Source organism: Talpa europaea (assembly GCF_964194135.1).
Source record: "Talpa europaea genome assembly, chromosome: 13".
Taxonomy (NCBI): Eukaryota; Metazoa; Chordata; class Mammalia; order Eulipotyphla; family Talpidae; genus Talpa; species Talpa europaea.
In genome coordinates, this window is record NC_140080.1 from 40,599,462 (window position 1) to 40,616,640 (window position 17,179).

The following is a 17,179-nucleotide window of genomic DNA, read 5'->3' on the forward strand; positions in this document are numbered from 1 at the left end:
GAAATTGCATACATACTAATGTACCGCTAGTTGTAATCACAATGTTTTTGTCTCCGACATATTCCTCATGGTAGGCAGTGATGCAGAAAGCATAGAAAACTGATTTGAGAAAGTATCTTCTTCATTTTCTAGGATTTGTGCAGTGAATTTCGCAGCCACGTGAGGGATGGCAAGCTTAGTTGCACCAGGGAGAGCGACCCTGTTCGTGGTCCAGATGGCAAAATGTATGGAAACAAGTGCGCCCTGTGCGTGAGCCTCTTGTGAGTATCCCCCTTACCTCTCCAGAACCTCTCACCAGCCACCAGCCCTGACGTTCATCTTCTTGAGAATTATGTATACGCTGCACATTTCTCAGTGTGGCATGCTAGATAATCTTGGAAGCATATACACAGGACTTTTAGTAACATTAAATCACAGGGGACAGTGTTATTCTGTATTCAGTTATCCTTCTATTGCCTGCTTAAGTCATGAGCAAAGTCTTAATTCTGTGCTAATAGGCTTTGAACACTTGATAATCATCAGCCCCAGCAAAGAGTGAGCAGAGTCTGGTGATCTGAATGGGACGATATCTGTGGTCTCTGTCCCACACCTGACATTTTTTTATTCCTGTGAATTTATTCATATATTGATTGAGGAAAAGCCAGTTGGACAGATGTCTGTGGGGACAGTGTATAAAGACTTTTAAAATAACTTAAACAATATGATCCAGCAATTCCACTCCTAGGTATTTACCCAAATGACACAGAAACAGTAACTCCAAAAGGGCACCTGCACCCCTATGTTTATAGCAGCACTATTTACAATAGGTAAGATATGGAAACAACCCAAATGCCAAAAATAGATGACTGGATCAAGAAGATGTGGTACATATACACCATGGAATATTACTCAGCAACCAAAAAAGATAAACACATGCAGTTTGCAGCAATATGGATAGAGCTAGAAGGGATCATGATCAGCAAAATAAGTCAGAAAGAAAAAGAAAAATACTGGATGGTCTCACTCATAGCAGGAATTTAGAAAACCTAAATAAGAGACCAGGAAAAAGACTAATCAATACAAAGTAATCATCAAAATCAACAAGCAACTATAAACCAGAGACACACTACAGGGGTGGGGGGAGGCGGGAGGGATCGGCGGGGAGAGGAAGAACTAGCAAAATAAGGGGGGGTGCAATTGTTTGGGGAATTGAAAATGCATACATAGTGCAAAGATGCAAAATGATGTAAGAATTATATAAAATAAAGTATTAAAAAATAACTTAAACAAGTAGAGAAGATCATATTACAATTGTAAATATGGTAAATATTTATCCTTTCAGGATAATATGTTGAAAGGATAAATACGTTGAAGTGGCTTAGTGGAGACAGTGAAACTTCTAAGAGGCAGACCCCTGCCATAGCTGTTTTCTAGTGTCTTTCCATTAAACCAGGCCCAGGGCCTTATAAGTCATTGATTTGCTGAATGAGATCAGAGCTCCGGTGGTGAGGGCAATAGTGAAACTGATTATTGCCACCTCTCGTTCTCCTCCTTCCTAATCCCCTACAGAATCTCAAGCTACAATTAAGAAATACCTTTAAGTAATATCTGTTGAAATAGATTTGATATTTTCATTTTTTTAAAGATTTATTTTTTTATGCATACAAGAACTGGGGTACAGGCCAGAGGTGTATGGGATGAGAGGATCCACCAGAGACAGAGTGGGGAGCAGAACAGGTGGACTGACGGAAATACACTGCTGAGAGGAGCAGTGGGCAAGGCAGGAGAGGTCCGCTGCTCCATGTGGGTCACCTCCCTGGCTGGGGATCAAACTCATGCTGCAGTGGCTGAGGAGAGTTTCTTAGTGCAGCATCTTAACCCCTTGCACCACGGGAGAGGCCCTAATTGTTGTTTTTTAACTTTCACACATGTGGGTCCAGTCTTAAGTTTAGATACATAGTTCCTTAATAGAGGAGATTGACAGAGATGGCCAGTGGGATAAACAGTGGCCTGCGAGTAAAAGAATCAGGACTTTTCTCTCACTGCTGTGATGGTACTATGGTAATGCCTTGATGAGATGTAATAAATACTAAAGATCTTTCCCTTTCATATGCCCCATTTCAGTAGAAAATGGTAAGAATGGCAAAATATTAGGCTCATGATCAAGCTCAAAAATTGGTGTTGGCTCTTCCTGAACCTGAATCATTGTTACACTCTAAAACTCAAATTTCAGCTTGAATATTAATTCTATTAATACCTAAAAGGTTTATACATGAAGTATTGTTTATTTTTACTAGGGGTCCATTGTTCAACTTGCTACGACCCCTCGCTTTCACCATTGATATGATAGTTATTTAGTTAGAGTAAACTTGTACAATTAAAAAAGTCAATTGTGGGGCCTCCCTGGTGGTGTAAGACATTAAGACACAGCCTCTGAAGCTCTCCACAGCCACTGCAGCACGAGTTTGATCCCCAGCCAGGGAGCTGCCCACATGGTGCAGCAGTCCCATCCTGTCTTGTCTGCTGCTCCCCTTAGCAGTGTATTTCAGTATATCTGCCTGTTCTGTGTGTCACTCTGTCTCTGGTGAATCCTCTCACTCTCCTGCACCTCTGGTCTATACCCCAGTTCTTGTATGCATAAATAAATATCCTTAAAAATTATAAATAAAACTTTGAATACCTGAAAGAAAAAAAAAAGTCAATTGTGGCTTTCCAAGATCATTCATTGAAGTCACAAACGTATAGAAATAAGATCACATACTAGGAAAACTGAACATGGGAGTTTTATTTTGCAAAGGGAAATTATAAGCTGCTGAATTGATCTGCATTGTTGGGCCAAGCAATAGCACTTCTGGAAGTGAATACATTTGTACTGAAAACTGAATCTTATGTTTGGTCTGGGAGGTCCCAAATCCTCCTTAAAATTCATTACCTAAAAGGTTAAGAAATTGTATTTCACTTGTATTTTCTTTTATTCATTGTAGCAAACTGGAAGTAGAGAAGAAAAATAATGATGAAAACGAAAAGGAGAATGCTGAGGCTGAGAAAGTCAAGAGAGAAGCAGTTCAGGTAGTTGTTTCAGAGCATCACACAAATATTCTACTTTCCCCAGAAACAGGTTTCCACCATTCAGTGTTCTGATCAAATCCTCCCTCACTTGGCAGGAGCTGTGCAGTGAATACCGTAATTACATAAGGGATGGTCGCCTTCCCTGCACCAGAGAGAATGACCCCATCAAGGGCCCAGATGGGAAGATGCACGGCAACACCTGCTCCATGTGTGAAGCCTTCTTGTGAGTAGCGCTGAACCACAGCCCCCGCTGCTGCTGAGAGGAGTCAGCCCTGGGTGGGTGAGAGAGGAGCTGTCAAAGTGTTCTTCCAGGAAGTTGCTAATGAAAAGAGTGTATTGCATTGAGTATCTTTTTACTACTACAAAGCCATGTATTTAGCTCGCTTCTCTGTAGTGTTCTGCAAGGTACTTGAATCAGTGTCAAGGGAGGACCTTGTGTTAAGAGCAGATTCCCCCAGAGCTGATGGCACCCAAGGACTGGAACTTGAGCTGTCTGCATGCACACTGCCAGAATAATCTAAGGATGTATTCATTATCAGCGCTAAGCATTGACAGTTTCTTAACATCAAGTCATTGTTTTTAAGTGTCCTAGTTTCTTTCTGGGGAGAAGGACAACCTCTTTAGTTTCTGAAAGAAACAGACTGATATTTTACCGCTGATATTTTCAATATCAATACTGCTTTACTTTTCAATAACAGATATTTTATTTACTGATTCAGTGTGGCATGTGTGTCTTATTCTTTAAGTAGCACTAAAAAGAACAATATGGAGAAGTGTACAGTGGCCTTACTCCTCCCACACTAAGTTGGTAGAGGTATAAAAGTAATGGGCTATGTCTATCTAGAGAGATGACTTCTCCTTTAGAATAAATATGGTTGTGATATTTTTCTTTTTCCTTCTGGTTTATTTCCTTCTGGTTTATTTCATAATTCCCTCTAGCTCTATCCACATTGCTGTAAATGGCATGAGTTTTTTGTTTTTGATTGCTGAGTAATATTCCATGGTGTATATGTACCACATCTTCTTGATCCAGTCATCTATTTTTGTGCATTTGGGTTGTTTCCAGGTTTTACCTAGTGTAAATAGTGCTGCAATATACATAGTGGTACAGGTGCTCTTTTGAATCAATGTTTTTGTGTCCTTTGGGTAGATATCTAGGAGTGGAATTGCCCGGTCATATGGTAGCTCCATTTTTAGTAGACTGAGGAACCTCCAAACAGCTTTTCGTAGAGGTTGGACCAGCTTACAGTGGGATTCTTCTGATCCCAGTCCCACCAGCAATGTAGGATGGTTTCACTTATAGCACGAATACAGGGGAACCAAATAAGACATCAATGTGAAAAAATAATAACACTCCAAAACACAACAAAGCAAAAACAGACAATTAGAGAGGAGAGACATCCTGCAGGGGAGGAGGAGGGAGAGGGGCCCCAGGGCGGGAGGGAGGAGCACAGGGGCCTGAGGTGATGGTGCATGGGTGCATTGGTGAAGGAAACTCTATGGGGACTAACCTGAGGGGGAGGGTATTGTTTAAAAATGAACAATGATGTAAAAAATAAAATTAAAAAGGTAAAATTAAAAAAAAAAGAATAAATATGGTTGCTACAGTGCTTATCTTCCTGCCCATCTCCTTCCCTCTTACAGCCAGCAAGAAGCAAAGGAGAAAAAAGAAGCTGAATCCAGAGCAAAAGCGAAGAGAGACGCTGACAAGGTAATTTTCCTGAAGGGACATAATATAATGAAAAATGGGAAGTGTTGCAATTTCTCAGTAAAAATAATGCCTGGAGTTACCAGACACCTAAGTGAGGGAATTTGAGCTTCATTTAGCCTTGACAGAGTTTTCTTTTAATGGGCTAAATAACAGATATTTTAGGTTGTGGCCATTCAGTCTCTTTCACAACCACTGGATTATGCTGTTGTAGCTCAGAAGCAGCCAAAGATCATGTGCAGACAGACAGGCAGGACTTGTTCTGATAGCACTGGAGTTACAAAGAAGGTGGTGGGCCAGATCTTTGAATAGGAGTCATACTTTGCAAACTCCTGATTTCCTCCATTCTCATGTTTAAAATGAAGATTTAAAATCCAGAGAGAAAGAACTTAAGTTAGTGGTATATTGGTACCACACTACAAAGAGTAATTATCTTCATGTTTCAGAGTGTTCACAGCTAGAAAGTAGAAACATCCGAATTCAAACCATTGGCCACTATAATTCTAAGGTTTCCTGATGCCAAATCCTGCACTTATCTTAACAAACTTTTTTGCTTTTATATAACTGAATTTGGTCAAACCAATTGTATGTTCTTTGTTTTACCTTGAATTATATTTTGGTGCCAGCACCACCAAATAATATATTTTTGATTCAAAAAGAAGAATTCGGTTACATTTTTTCCAGATTTATGGCATTTCCTTGCCATAAATGATCTCTCTGGGCCTCCCTGGTGTCACAAGGGGTTAAGACGCAATCTACGAAGCTGTCCGCAGCCTCTGCAGCACAAGTTCGATCCCTGGCCAGGGAGCAACCCTCATGGCGCAGCAGACCTCTCCTGACTCGCCCACTGCGCCTCTCAGCAGTATACTTCCATCTATCCACCTGTTCTGTTCCCCACCCTGTCTTTGGTGAATCCTCTCACCCCCCACATCTCTGGCCTGTACCCCAGCTCTTGTATACATAAATAAATAAATCTAAAAAGAAAAAAAAAGAAACAATCTCTAAGAAAGCATCACACTTGGAATTTATATGGTGGGTTTGCTTACAGTTGTATTTCTCACAATTGTGAATCTGAATTTTAAAATGCTTTACTTTTCAATATCTGTGAGAGTATCTTCCATGTGAAACAGTTGCAATTTCACCTTAGCTACTATTGTTGAACTGTCTTCTCCTATCACCTTTCTTTTGCTAACTACAACCCCATTGGGGACAGCAGTAAACCTTGAATCAGAGCCGGAGGAAAACTCACTCTCGTCCTCATTGAGTTTCAATTTGATATAAAAGGTTCAGAGAAGAACGTGAACTCTGTCTAGATTGCAGCAGTAATTAACTCTATGATCCTAAGTGATTGTTTTAATCCTCTCTCAATTCCTCATTAACTCTGGACCTAATATTTACTGAGCACTTTCTAAATGTTAGTTATTGCAGATACACATATAATATCTCATGTTGTTCTCACAACAACCCAGAATGTATGGCTGAAAAATTAATACACCTTGATATAGTTAATACTTAATACACGTTGACCATTATAATTCTAAACATGTGGAATAAATATTATTTTAATTTTATATAAATATTATTATTTTAATTTTATAAGTGAGGTAACTTAGCCTCAAAGAGGCAGTGCCCCTCATCCAAGATTCTTGGTGGTAGGTTGGAATCCTAACATCATGACCTGTTGTCCTGCTGTACCTGAAACTTTTGTTACATTCTTATAAAAGGGGAAGATGCAGAATGAGAAATGGTAGGAAAGACTGAAATAGAATGAAGTGTCTGCCTGTGTTTAGCTCATGAAAGAGAACCTGGCCAGGTATGGGAGGAGAACAAGAAAGCTTTCTCCAAGAATCTGAAGGCCTCCCATGAGGAAGAATAAAAATATTTTCAATTTCTCTGAGGGAAGCAAAATACTTTGACTTCATTTGCTGATCAGCAGTAACATACTCATCCTACTTGCAATGATATCTTCCAAATAGGAAACCCTGAGAATAGGGATCTGCCAGGGTTTATAGGGTTTATTTTCCAAGATCTCTCAAACATAGTCCAATAGCTTATTTGTGGAAACTATCCAATAAAAATGTTGAAGTGAACATTCTGGAGGGTAAGGGGCTCCTTATGAATGCTGGTGCTTTGATGCACATTAGATGCCCTTGTTGTGTCGTGCAACACCACACTGATAAGACACGGGAGTCGTGCAGCAGGCTGCACGAGGCAGGATGTTGCTGAGAGCAAGAACCTGACCGTTTTTATTGATAGAATAATCATAGATCATCAGCTATGTACTAAGTTAAGAGGACAAGGAGAAAGGATGGGTGAAACTCAGGAATGTCATCTGGGGCTTGTGGGCACATGAGGTTGCTGACCAGGTTATCAGCTTGATGAAGAAGTGTTGTCATCAAAACTGGAAACTAGACCCCAGACCCTAGGCCACAGTCCTAATCTTATCAACAAGGCATTCCACTGATCAGCTTCTGTGGTCCCTTGTCATACATTGGTCCTCTGCCTCTGGGTGTTCCTGGTCATACCTCATGATGTGTGAGTCAGGAGTAAGTTTATGCAGCCATCCTCAGCCCCCCTGGGAATTCCTAGTCATACCTCGTGATGCATACCCTTCCTGCAGTGATCAGGCTTTCTGCTCTTGATTGATATGAAAGGCACCTTGCAAGGTTTGGCTCATATGACTGTGACTGAACAGTTCTGACCTTTGTATGGGAATGCAGAACTTTAGGTAACCATAATGGTGGCTGAGCAGGCTACTTAAGTCTAGCAGCCACTTAAGTCTAGCAGACCCACATGTCCCCCTTTTTTTTTTATTTAAAGAGAGGAAAGATGAGTGGAGGGGAAGTAGGATGGATTTCCAGGTGGACGATAGACTAGGCAAAGTATCCTCATTGCTCGTTTTTGACTTCTGACTTGTATCGGGTGATAGCAGTAGCATCCTATTAAAAAGAGGATAACAGCAAGAAAAATAATGAGCAGCAATTGGATAAGTGATTGTAGGGATAGGCTGGTCAGCCAATTTTTTGGATTTGTAAGGGATGAAAAAGCCAAAAGGCCATGGATGGTTTCTTGAGATGTTTGCCTGTTAAACTGGTCCAACTGGATTGACAATCGTTCTTGCATATCATCAGCAGAGGAGGCCAGTGGAGAGCTGAAAGCTCTTAACAAATCCTTTTTATGAAAATCCCAGGAATAGGAAGTTAAATTTTTAGCAGTGTAATTAGTGACACATAACCGGATAAATCCCGAATCACATCTCAGAAGAGAACGAGTCCATAAGGCTTGTTGATGTTCACCATGCCATAGCACTGATGATTCAAGAGCATCTAATCTAGTTAAAATCTGCTGGTCAATGTGCACCTGTTACAGCAAGTCCTGAGTAGTATTGGTCATATATTGATGTACCTCATTGGCAGTTTTATAATGATTTGCCAATGCAGTAGATGCCATTGCTGCAGTGGCAGCCAAGGAGACTAAGAATATGATTCCAGCAATGAATGTGCCTAAAAAGTGGCACGCACAGCAAACTCGGTCTAAAGCCTGAACTAATTGATTTAAAGGGAAACTGCCGTCCCATGGACAAGTCAGATTGACTGGAATCCATGCATGCATATGTTGTTTAATAAAGAAAATTGAGTGTTTAGATAAAACCCAAGAATCAATACAAGAGGTGACTGTAGTACCTTTTGGAAAAGTACTATTATCCCGTGAACGTAAGGGGAGAGTAGGAGATAAGGGAAGCAAATAGGGACGGGAGGTGCAAACCTTAGAAAAGTTGTGATTATCAGTAAAATCCCAAATAAACTGTCCTTGGGTAAAGGAAGCTTGACCTGGTGTATTGTGTAAGGGAAATAAGGTGTAGCTGCACGCCAAGATCTTGTTTTAAGAGGGGAACACTGAGTATTACAACGCAAACAAAATAAGGAGCCAGCCAATCCTGGATCCCAATCAGCTGAAACATTTATGTGTGGCATTGTGCAATTCCATGGAGGGCCTTTGAAACATTTCCTTTTGTTTTGGACTGTGAGCCCCTGCAGTTCCCACTTTTGTAGAACACAACCACCTTCTAAAAAGATAAGAGTGCCGTATGTAGAAAGACAAAGTTTCCAGTGAAAGGGGGGATTGGTTTCAGGTATTTTTTGAAGGTTGTGACATATAGATACGGATGGAGCCCTTGAAGGACCCTCTTCCCCATGAGATTAAAGGAGCTGGGCCTAACCAGTTTGGATTAGGCAGTTTTTTGTGTAACACTGAAGGTTTCTGATAATTTTCCTTCGGTGTGAAGAAATGGAGTGTAACTAGGTTCCGAGGTGTGCCTCTATACTGTAGATGATTTAATGTGAATAGAGCTTTAAAAAGTTGAGCACGAGGGGAGGAGCATTCCCCCTTTTGTTTTGTAAGGAAAAGTTTAAGAAGTCCATTAGCACGTTCCACAATAGCTTGACCTGTGGGGTTATAAGGAATACCAGTAGTGTGCTGAATGCCACAGTCAAATAAAAAGGCAGTAAGAGATTTAGAAGTATAAGCTGGGCCATTATCAGTTTTAATGCAGGAAGGCTGGCCCATTACTGCAAATGCCGAGTAGAGATGACAAATATTACATGAAGAGAACGAACGTTCGCCGGGCTGAGCTGTGGCCCATAGAAATCCTGAAAAGGTATCGACTGTGACATGGAGAGAAGATAAGCGACCAAAAGAAGGGAAGTGGGTGACATCCATCTGCCATAAATCATTGGCTTGAATGCCCCGCGAGTTAACACCTGAGGGAAAAGTAGGGCCAGAGCATTGACAAACTGCGAGCTTGAACCCGTTCCTGTGCAAGGGGAATGTTAAATGTTTTTGCAAGACTGCGAGCGCCTTGGTGATAGAAGGAAAGACAAGTTTTAGGATCTGCAAACACGGTAAACACCCTCAGGGCTATATCAGCCATCTCGTTACCTTCAGATAGTGGACCCGGTAGACCAAAATGACTATGAATGTGAGCAATAAAAATGGGATGAACACATTGATGAAGCAAAGTTTGTAAAGAGATAAAAGCCAATAATAGGGCGTCATCAATATTAGTATTAAGAAGAGCAGAGGAGATGTCTTGTACTAGGGAGGTAACATATAATGAGTCAGAAATGATATTAAGTGACTGTGAAGGAAATGAAGAAAGAGCCAAAACAACAGCAGCTAGTTCAGCATGTTGGGCTGAAGGAGAAGGTGCAGTATAGGCAGTTTGCCATGTAGCATCCAAATTTGTGCACCAGACCATGACTCCCCAGCCTGTAGCAAAAGAACCATCTACGAAGATAGTAAGAGCCTGGGGAATGGGAGAATTGACCACAACATTGAAGGAATGAATAGGGAGACGCTGTAAGGATTGAATGCGTTTATCAGGTGGGTAGAATAAAAGAACAATCCAACATAATCCTGGAAAACAATTTGAAATTGCTCTGATTGAGCAAGGAGCCATTCTGTTTCCTGCTTGGAGAGGCCTGTGTTAACAGAGCCAGGCTCATAGCCGGATAATGGCCCACAATGACAATGACCTTTTTGTAATAAGGAACATCTTTGAGAAAAATAAGTAGATAGACGATTTTTTGGCTGGAAGGGAAGGAAAAGCCATTCAATAATGTGAAAAGGTGAGGTTAATTGTCGACTAATTCCTGTAGGAGAATGGGGGGTGTTTAAAATAAGCAAAGAGAGATTTTAGGATCCCATCTATCTAGATAAGAGGAGCGAAGATGTTTGTTAAGGAATGTTAATTGTTGTTTTGCCTTGTAAGTGAAGAGAGGCAGGGGCCAGATCACCTTTTAAGGAAGCAAATAGTTCAGATAGTGCATGGGTTGGAATTCCAAGAGCTGGGTGTAGCCAATTGATGTGTTCTAAAAATTGTTGTAAAGTCATTAATGTGACTGAATCTGATAAATGTAAAGTGGGAGTTTTAGGAATTACTTGGGAATAAAGCACCTTAAAACCTAAATAAGAATAAGGATTAGTAGACTGAATCTTGTCAGGTGCCACCACCAATCCTGCAAGTTTTAAATGGGTCATGGAAACTTCTGAACAAACCTGTAGGAGGTTAGTAGACGGTGCTGCTAGCAAAATGTCATCCATATAATGGTATATAAAACGAGGGAAATTGAGCACGAACTGGATGTAAAGCCTTGTCCGCAAATAGCTGACACATGGTAGGACTATTCATTATCCCTTGAGGTAAAAAACACCATTGAAAACGTTGAAAGGGTCGACCATTATTAACTTCAGGAACTGAGAAGGTGAATTTTTCTTTATCATCTGGGTGTAAAGGGATTGTGAAAAAACAATCTCTTAAGTCTACAACCAGGAGATGAAAAGTTGAGGGGGATCATGGCTGGCTTATGGAGGCCTAGTTAAAGTGCCCCCATCGGTTGCATTTGAGCATTAGCTGCCCTTAAATCCTGAATAAGTCGCCATTTTCCCGATTTTTTTGGAACACAGAATGTAGGGGTGTTCCATGGACTGGTGGAGGGTTCAATAGGACCTAAATGTAATTGTTCATTGACTAATAAACGGACTTGAGCCAATTTGTCCCCCCTTAGGGGACACTGTTCCACCCAAACTGGGGGACCTGATTTCCTTTTAATTTTGAGTGGAGAAGCGACAGTGGCTGTAGTTAAAAATGGGACTTAACAGAGACGTACCATTGAGATAATGAATCTCATCCCCAGAGAGTAGTAGGAATGGGAAGAATAAATGGGCAAAAGTAAGCCACTCTTCCATCTCGACCAAAGCATTGTAATGAGTGGGAGCTCTGGAGCGGAGAGGTGGAGCCCCCTATTCCTGATAGGGAGTCAGTAGTTGAACAGGTTTGCCAAGTAGGGGGTGTAAAAGGCAGGAATGGAAACAGTGCAGGTTTTCTGATCCCAGGCAGACTGGGTGAAGGAGGAGTCAGAGTCCTCAGTGGTTTTTTGCAGGTCTTTTATTGGGATTTAGCAGGTACGTGGATTTAGTGGGTATGTGGGAGGCTGGCAGGCCTCCCAGCCCCCAGCAAGTCTTCACTCTGGCCTCTTCGACCTTCTCTCACATTCTCTCTGCTTTTCTCATGGCTCTGCTTCTCTCTCGGCTTCTGCTGGCGTCCCCGTAACGCCGCCCTTAAAAGCCCAGTCTCAGCCCGGGTGAATCCCATCTACTTATGCCCACACTCTGTTCCAGGTGCCCGCCATCAGGCATGCATTCAGGACAAGGATCCATCATCTATCCTGATGGCGGGAGGGCAGAAAAGCCTGACATTTTTCCTTACCCTACAGTCCACCCTCTCAGGGTTATATTTTCTTAACATAAACAATGCAGCCATGGCCCACAAAAGCAAATACATCACAATATAACAACAAAATACAACAGAACACAAATAAGTCCAGGCAGGACCCCAACCTAGTGGCAAAAGACAATTATCGGTACCAGCAGATGAGCCACCAAATCTGTTGCTGAAGGCACTGCTCATAACGAGGGAGGGGAAATCACTCGACATCTCTGTCACATGCCAGGAGCTGTCAGGCTTCCTGGCCTTCTCTGGCTGTAGTCTCGGCTACAAGCCACACACCGCATCCACCCCCAGGATGCACTCACTCCTGGATTGGGGATTCTCTACTCTTTGGGGGTAATCCCCCAACCCTCAGGGTTTCTGTCTGCTGTCGCTCCAACATTCAGCTTTCATAGCCACCAATGCGACACGCAGACCCCTGCACTCAGGCCAACCCACTGCACAAGCACATGGGTCGGGGATCCAAACTCTACATGTGGCCTCTCTTGGGTCCCCTCTTCGGCTTGGGCTCCACCCCAAGCCATGTTCCCCACCCGTCCCCCAAGGACGGGTTCCTCAGTTCCTCACTCTCACTCGAGAACGAGCAGGGCATCACCCACAGGTGATTTTATGAGACTCACTGGTCTGCCTCAGCTTACTTAGTGCTTAACAGCCACTCAGGGCTTCCCAAACTCAGCATCAGCACCAGCTTTTGCCTTCTCAGTTGGCTTTTCTCCTCTACCTGGCTGCTGGACACATCAGGCTGCTTTTAGCAACTGAGGCCCACTGGCCACACCCAGATTCCCATCTCTGGGACTGTACAAACAATCCTCCCCCAGGGTTCCAAAACAACATTGACTTGCCAAAGTTCCTCCGCCTTCTGGCGGGATTGTCAGTCCAAGTCCATCAGTCCAAGACCGTTGGCCTCTCCCTACATCAGCACTGGCGAGCTCCAAATCATGGTCCTCTCTTCCCCGATGATTCTTGCTGCCTCAGGGGTCATTGGCTGGTCCTCTCGGGCGTCTCCTCCTCCAGCTGAGGTCTCGTCCTGTAGCTCCCGGACTGTGTCCACCTTCTGTGCTGCCATGGCGCCTCCAGTATCGTCACAGGCAAACACAGTCTGTTACTCCTTAGTCCCTCCAGGTCTTTGGAGGACTCCATACCCATCTGCATGGATCATCTTGCTGACTTACGCTAATTGTAGGGGCAGGAATAGACAAGGTGCAGGTTTTCTGATCCCATGCAGATGGGGTGAAGGAGGAGTCAGAGTCCTCAGTGGTTTTTTACAGGTCTTTTATTGGGATTTAGCGGGTATGTGGCAGGCTGGGGTGCTGGGGAGCTGGCAGGCCTCCCAGCCCCCAGCAAGTCTTCACTCTGGCCTCTCCGACCTTCTCTCACATTCTCTCTGCTCTTCTCATGGCTCTGCTTCTCTCTCGGCTTCTGCTGGCGTCCCCGTGACGCCGCCCTTAAAAGCCCAGTCTCAGCCCAGGTGAATCCCATCTACCTAGGCCCACACCCTACTCCAGGTGCCTGCCATCAGGCATGCATTCAGGACCGCAAGGATCCATCATCTATCCTGATGGCGGGGGGGGGGGGGGGCAGAAAAGCCTGACATTTTTCCTTACCCTACAGGGGGCCAGTCTTTTTTAGCTATCATTGGGACATTGGCTCCCATGTCAGTGAGACGGGTAAAGGATTTGCCTGAGATAGAAACAGTTAAAGAAGGTCAGTGTAGAGGCAGGAATGGACACTGGGCAGGTTTTCTGATCCCATGCAGACCAGGTAAAGGAGGAGTCAGAGTCCTCAGTGGTTTTGCAGGCTTTTATTGGGATTACCAGGTACACGGCAGCAAGTCTTCACTCTATCTGGGCTCTCCGGCCTTCTCTTCTCTCTGCTTCTCTCTCGGCTTCTCTCTCGGCTTCTGCTGCTGCTGGCATCACCGTGACGCCACCCTTAAAAAAGCACAGTCTCAGCCCAGGTGAATCCCATCTACCTATGCCCACACCCTATTCCAGGTGCCCGCCATCAGGCATGCATTCAGGACTGGAAGGATCCATCATCTATCCTGATGGCGGGAGGGCAGAAAAGCCTGACATTTTTCCTTACCCTACAGGCGGGTTATTTGTAACAGCAGTTGCTCAGAAGGCTTGATTTCCAGAGCTGCCGAACCCTCGAGGGCCTCTTTGTTGAGACTGTGAGGTTGGGGCCCAGTATGGCAAAGTAACAACTGTGCAATGCGAGTATGAGGAGAGATAACAACAAATTTATGGGCCATAAGCATAATCTTAATTTCTCCCAACTAATCAGAGTCCACTACGCCTGGGAGGACAAATATTCCATCTAAATTTAATGCTTGAACGCCCTAGGATTAGACCTACGTAATAACCTTGAGGGAGCGGCCCGAAAATCCCAGTGTTACCAAGGTGTACTTCTCCTGAGACATTAAGAATTAATTCATGAGTAAGAGATAAATCCAATCCTGCACTACCTTTAAAGGCTGCATTTAGATCAAAAATTGATTGGTGAGGTTTCCCCCCTGAGGCTGGGGATTTGGAAGGCTGGTCTGAGGCTACATTGTTTGTGATACCCCTGGAGCTTCCATTTGTGACATCCACGCAGGAAGCTGGTTGAGGGTATGTGCTGGAGCCTGATAACTGCCCTGATTTGTTTGAGGGATGTGCTGGCTTGCGCCCCTCCGCCCATTTCCCGAAAGTGGATGACCATCTTGGGGTGAATTTAGACCTGCAGTAGATTGCCCAATGAAAACCTTGCTGACAACGGGGACATATGACTGTGACTGGACGGTTCTGACCTTTGCATAGGAATGCAGAACTGCAGGTAACCATAATGGTGGCTGAGCAGGCCGCTTAAGTCTAGCAGCCGCCCTCTTGGAAAGCATACTGTGGAGGGTTGAGCTGAAGTGTGGATAGTAGGACCAGATAAACTTTGAGCTTCTAGCCAAACCCAAAATATGTTGATTCTATGACATGTACAGTGTCTTTATTCTAACATAACAAAACATGATGTAACATGACATGAAATAATGTGAACAACAAAGCCCCAAATAAGAACTGTGACCACTCAACAGAGAGCCCAGTTTATTAAAAGATGTGCATAATTGTAGGTTCAGTCTGGATTTGGGGACTAAATCTCAAGGGAAAAGTAATAGAAACCTCTTTGTAAGTCATGTGTGCTTAGTAGGAAGAGAACAAATACCAGGATTTTCTCATCTTTCCATGAAGCACTTAGTAGGAATCCAAGAGAATCATTTCTATGACAATGCCCAAACTCTTGCACATTCTCTTTCTTTTAGGATACATGTAGTGAGTTTCGGCGCCTTCTGCAAAATGGAAATCTTTTCTGCACAAGAGAAAATGATCCTGTACGTGGCCCAGATGGCAAGACCCATGGCAACAAGTGTGCCATGTGCAAAGCAATCTTGTGAGTATACAGATGAAACCATCCTGTGGGTTGGCAGACTTGGGTACACAGAGCTGGGAAGACACTAAACTATATTGGTTCTTTCTTACATATAAAAGCAACAAATGATTATCTGTACAGCATTTTTAGCTTAAGATTTGTTCATAAAAGCCATGACTCACAGTTCTAGAAATAAATAATATATGACTAAGTGATAAAGTTCTCCATTAGTTTAAGGGTAGATTCTATCAGTAGATCATAATGTCTTTCTTGACAAAACTCTAAATCCTTTGCTGTTGGATGAATCCTTTCACCGGATCATTAGAAAGAAAACACACAGATTTTACTGTCAACTTAACTTCTCTATCTACATTTTTTGAAAATATGTTTTCAGGAAATGAGAAGTCAATATGTATACAAAGGTCGGGAATAGACTTTAAATATATAAGAAATTCAATAACATCTTCCTGTACATCTCCAATATACAATGTCTGTAATGGTTATGCAAAGATGAATATAACAGTCTTCTCAGAAATCATATAGCCCACTAGGGATTAGACTGAGACATAAGTTAGTGTAATACATAGGAGGAATTGCTAAATGAAAAGTGAGGGATGCAATTTGCGATGGTACTTGAGGAAGGACAGAGTTCATAGAAAGTGTAATGGAGAGAGAATTGGATAGTACAAGAAGGACAGTACAAAAAGAGTAGGATGAGTCTAAAATTAAGAAAACTGTAGTATCTAAAGAGTAAGCCATTTAGTTTATTCTACATTAAGTTTATTCTTAAGTTTATTCTACATACGGTGTGTAGCTGTTCAAATTTTGCTGGTAGGAGATTAAGTGCCATAAATATGTCAACATAAAAAGGAGAAAAAAGAAAAGGAAGGGGCTGAAATTCAGAATGTCTGTGGTGGTAGTGGTGGTTTGCAGTAGTCCCGTGAAAAGTAAGTAGAGCAAAGGAAATGGGACAGGAGGTGAGTGAATGGACACCAGGGTGGTGTGAAGGTGACTCGGTGTCAGGCGGCAGCAGCTTCGAGCTAAGGTGCCAGAGCATTTAAGAGGTAACTCTAGCATTTCGTTCTTTGTGGAAGGTAGAGACTCCAGGAGGATGAGCACTTTTTGGCAGAGAAAAGAAGTGTTTTGGAACTTCTTGAATATGGATTATGTGAGAGATAATCCACATAAGATTGAGACTTAAGATGCACGTTTATGGAATCCTCAGGCCTTGCTCCCTGGGCTTGTGGTTATGTTAATGTCAGGTTTCTCCTACTGCAATGAGAGTTCTCCAAGACCAAAGGGCTCTGCATAATTCACTATCTTATTTTCAGAGAAAAGGGCCTGTACAGTAGTTTGATAAATGTGGTTGACTTCCATACAAATGTAATTTGGTCGCATATAAGAAACTCATAGAAGTACACGCCACACTCTGTAATCTATTATTCCCCCTCCCCAATTTCCAGCCAGAAAGAAGATGAAGAAAAGAAAAGAAAAGAAGAGGAAGATCAGAGAAATGCCAAGGAGCACGGTGCCAGTGGTGGAGGAGGAGGGAAAGCTCAGGTGTGAACAACCTCTCATTCCCATGACCAGAGTGGGCTCAGTCTTTGACTGTAGGACTGTGGCTCAGCCTGTGCTGAAAGGCGCATGTACAGAGGACTGAGTTTGAAAGTATTTTTGGAAGAGTGCAGGAGATTCCCCTTAAGGTTGTAGGGTGATAGATCAGCAATTTTTAATCT

The 17,179-nt window shown here is 42.9% G+C and overlaps 1 protein-coding gene across 1 annotated transcript in view; it reads left to right on the forward strand.

The window, feature by feature from the left end:
* SPINK5 (serine peptidase inhibitor Kazal type 5) overlaps nt 1-17,179 on the forward strand; it is a gene marked incomplete at both ends in the record, with an annotated part of 83,180 nt that overhangs the window by 52,768 nt on the left and 13,233 nt on the right. Inside the window, 6 exons of the mRNA XM_084252636.1 lie at nt 133-260; nt 2,964-3,048; nt 3,144-3,271; nt 4,693-4,759; nt 15,337-15,464; nt 16,907-17,003. Coding sequence (XP_084108762.1) covers nt 133-260; nt 2,964-3,048; nt 3,144-3,271; nt 4,693-4,759; nt 15,337-15,464; nt 16,907-17,003 — 633 coding nt within the window. The remainder of the gene's footprint in view (nt 1-132; nt 261-2,963; nt 3,049-3,143; nt 3,272-4,692; nt 4,760-15,336; nt 15,465-16,906; nt 17,004-17,179) is intronic.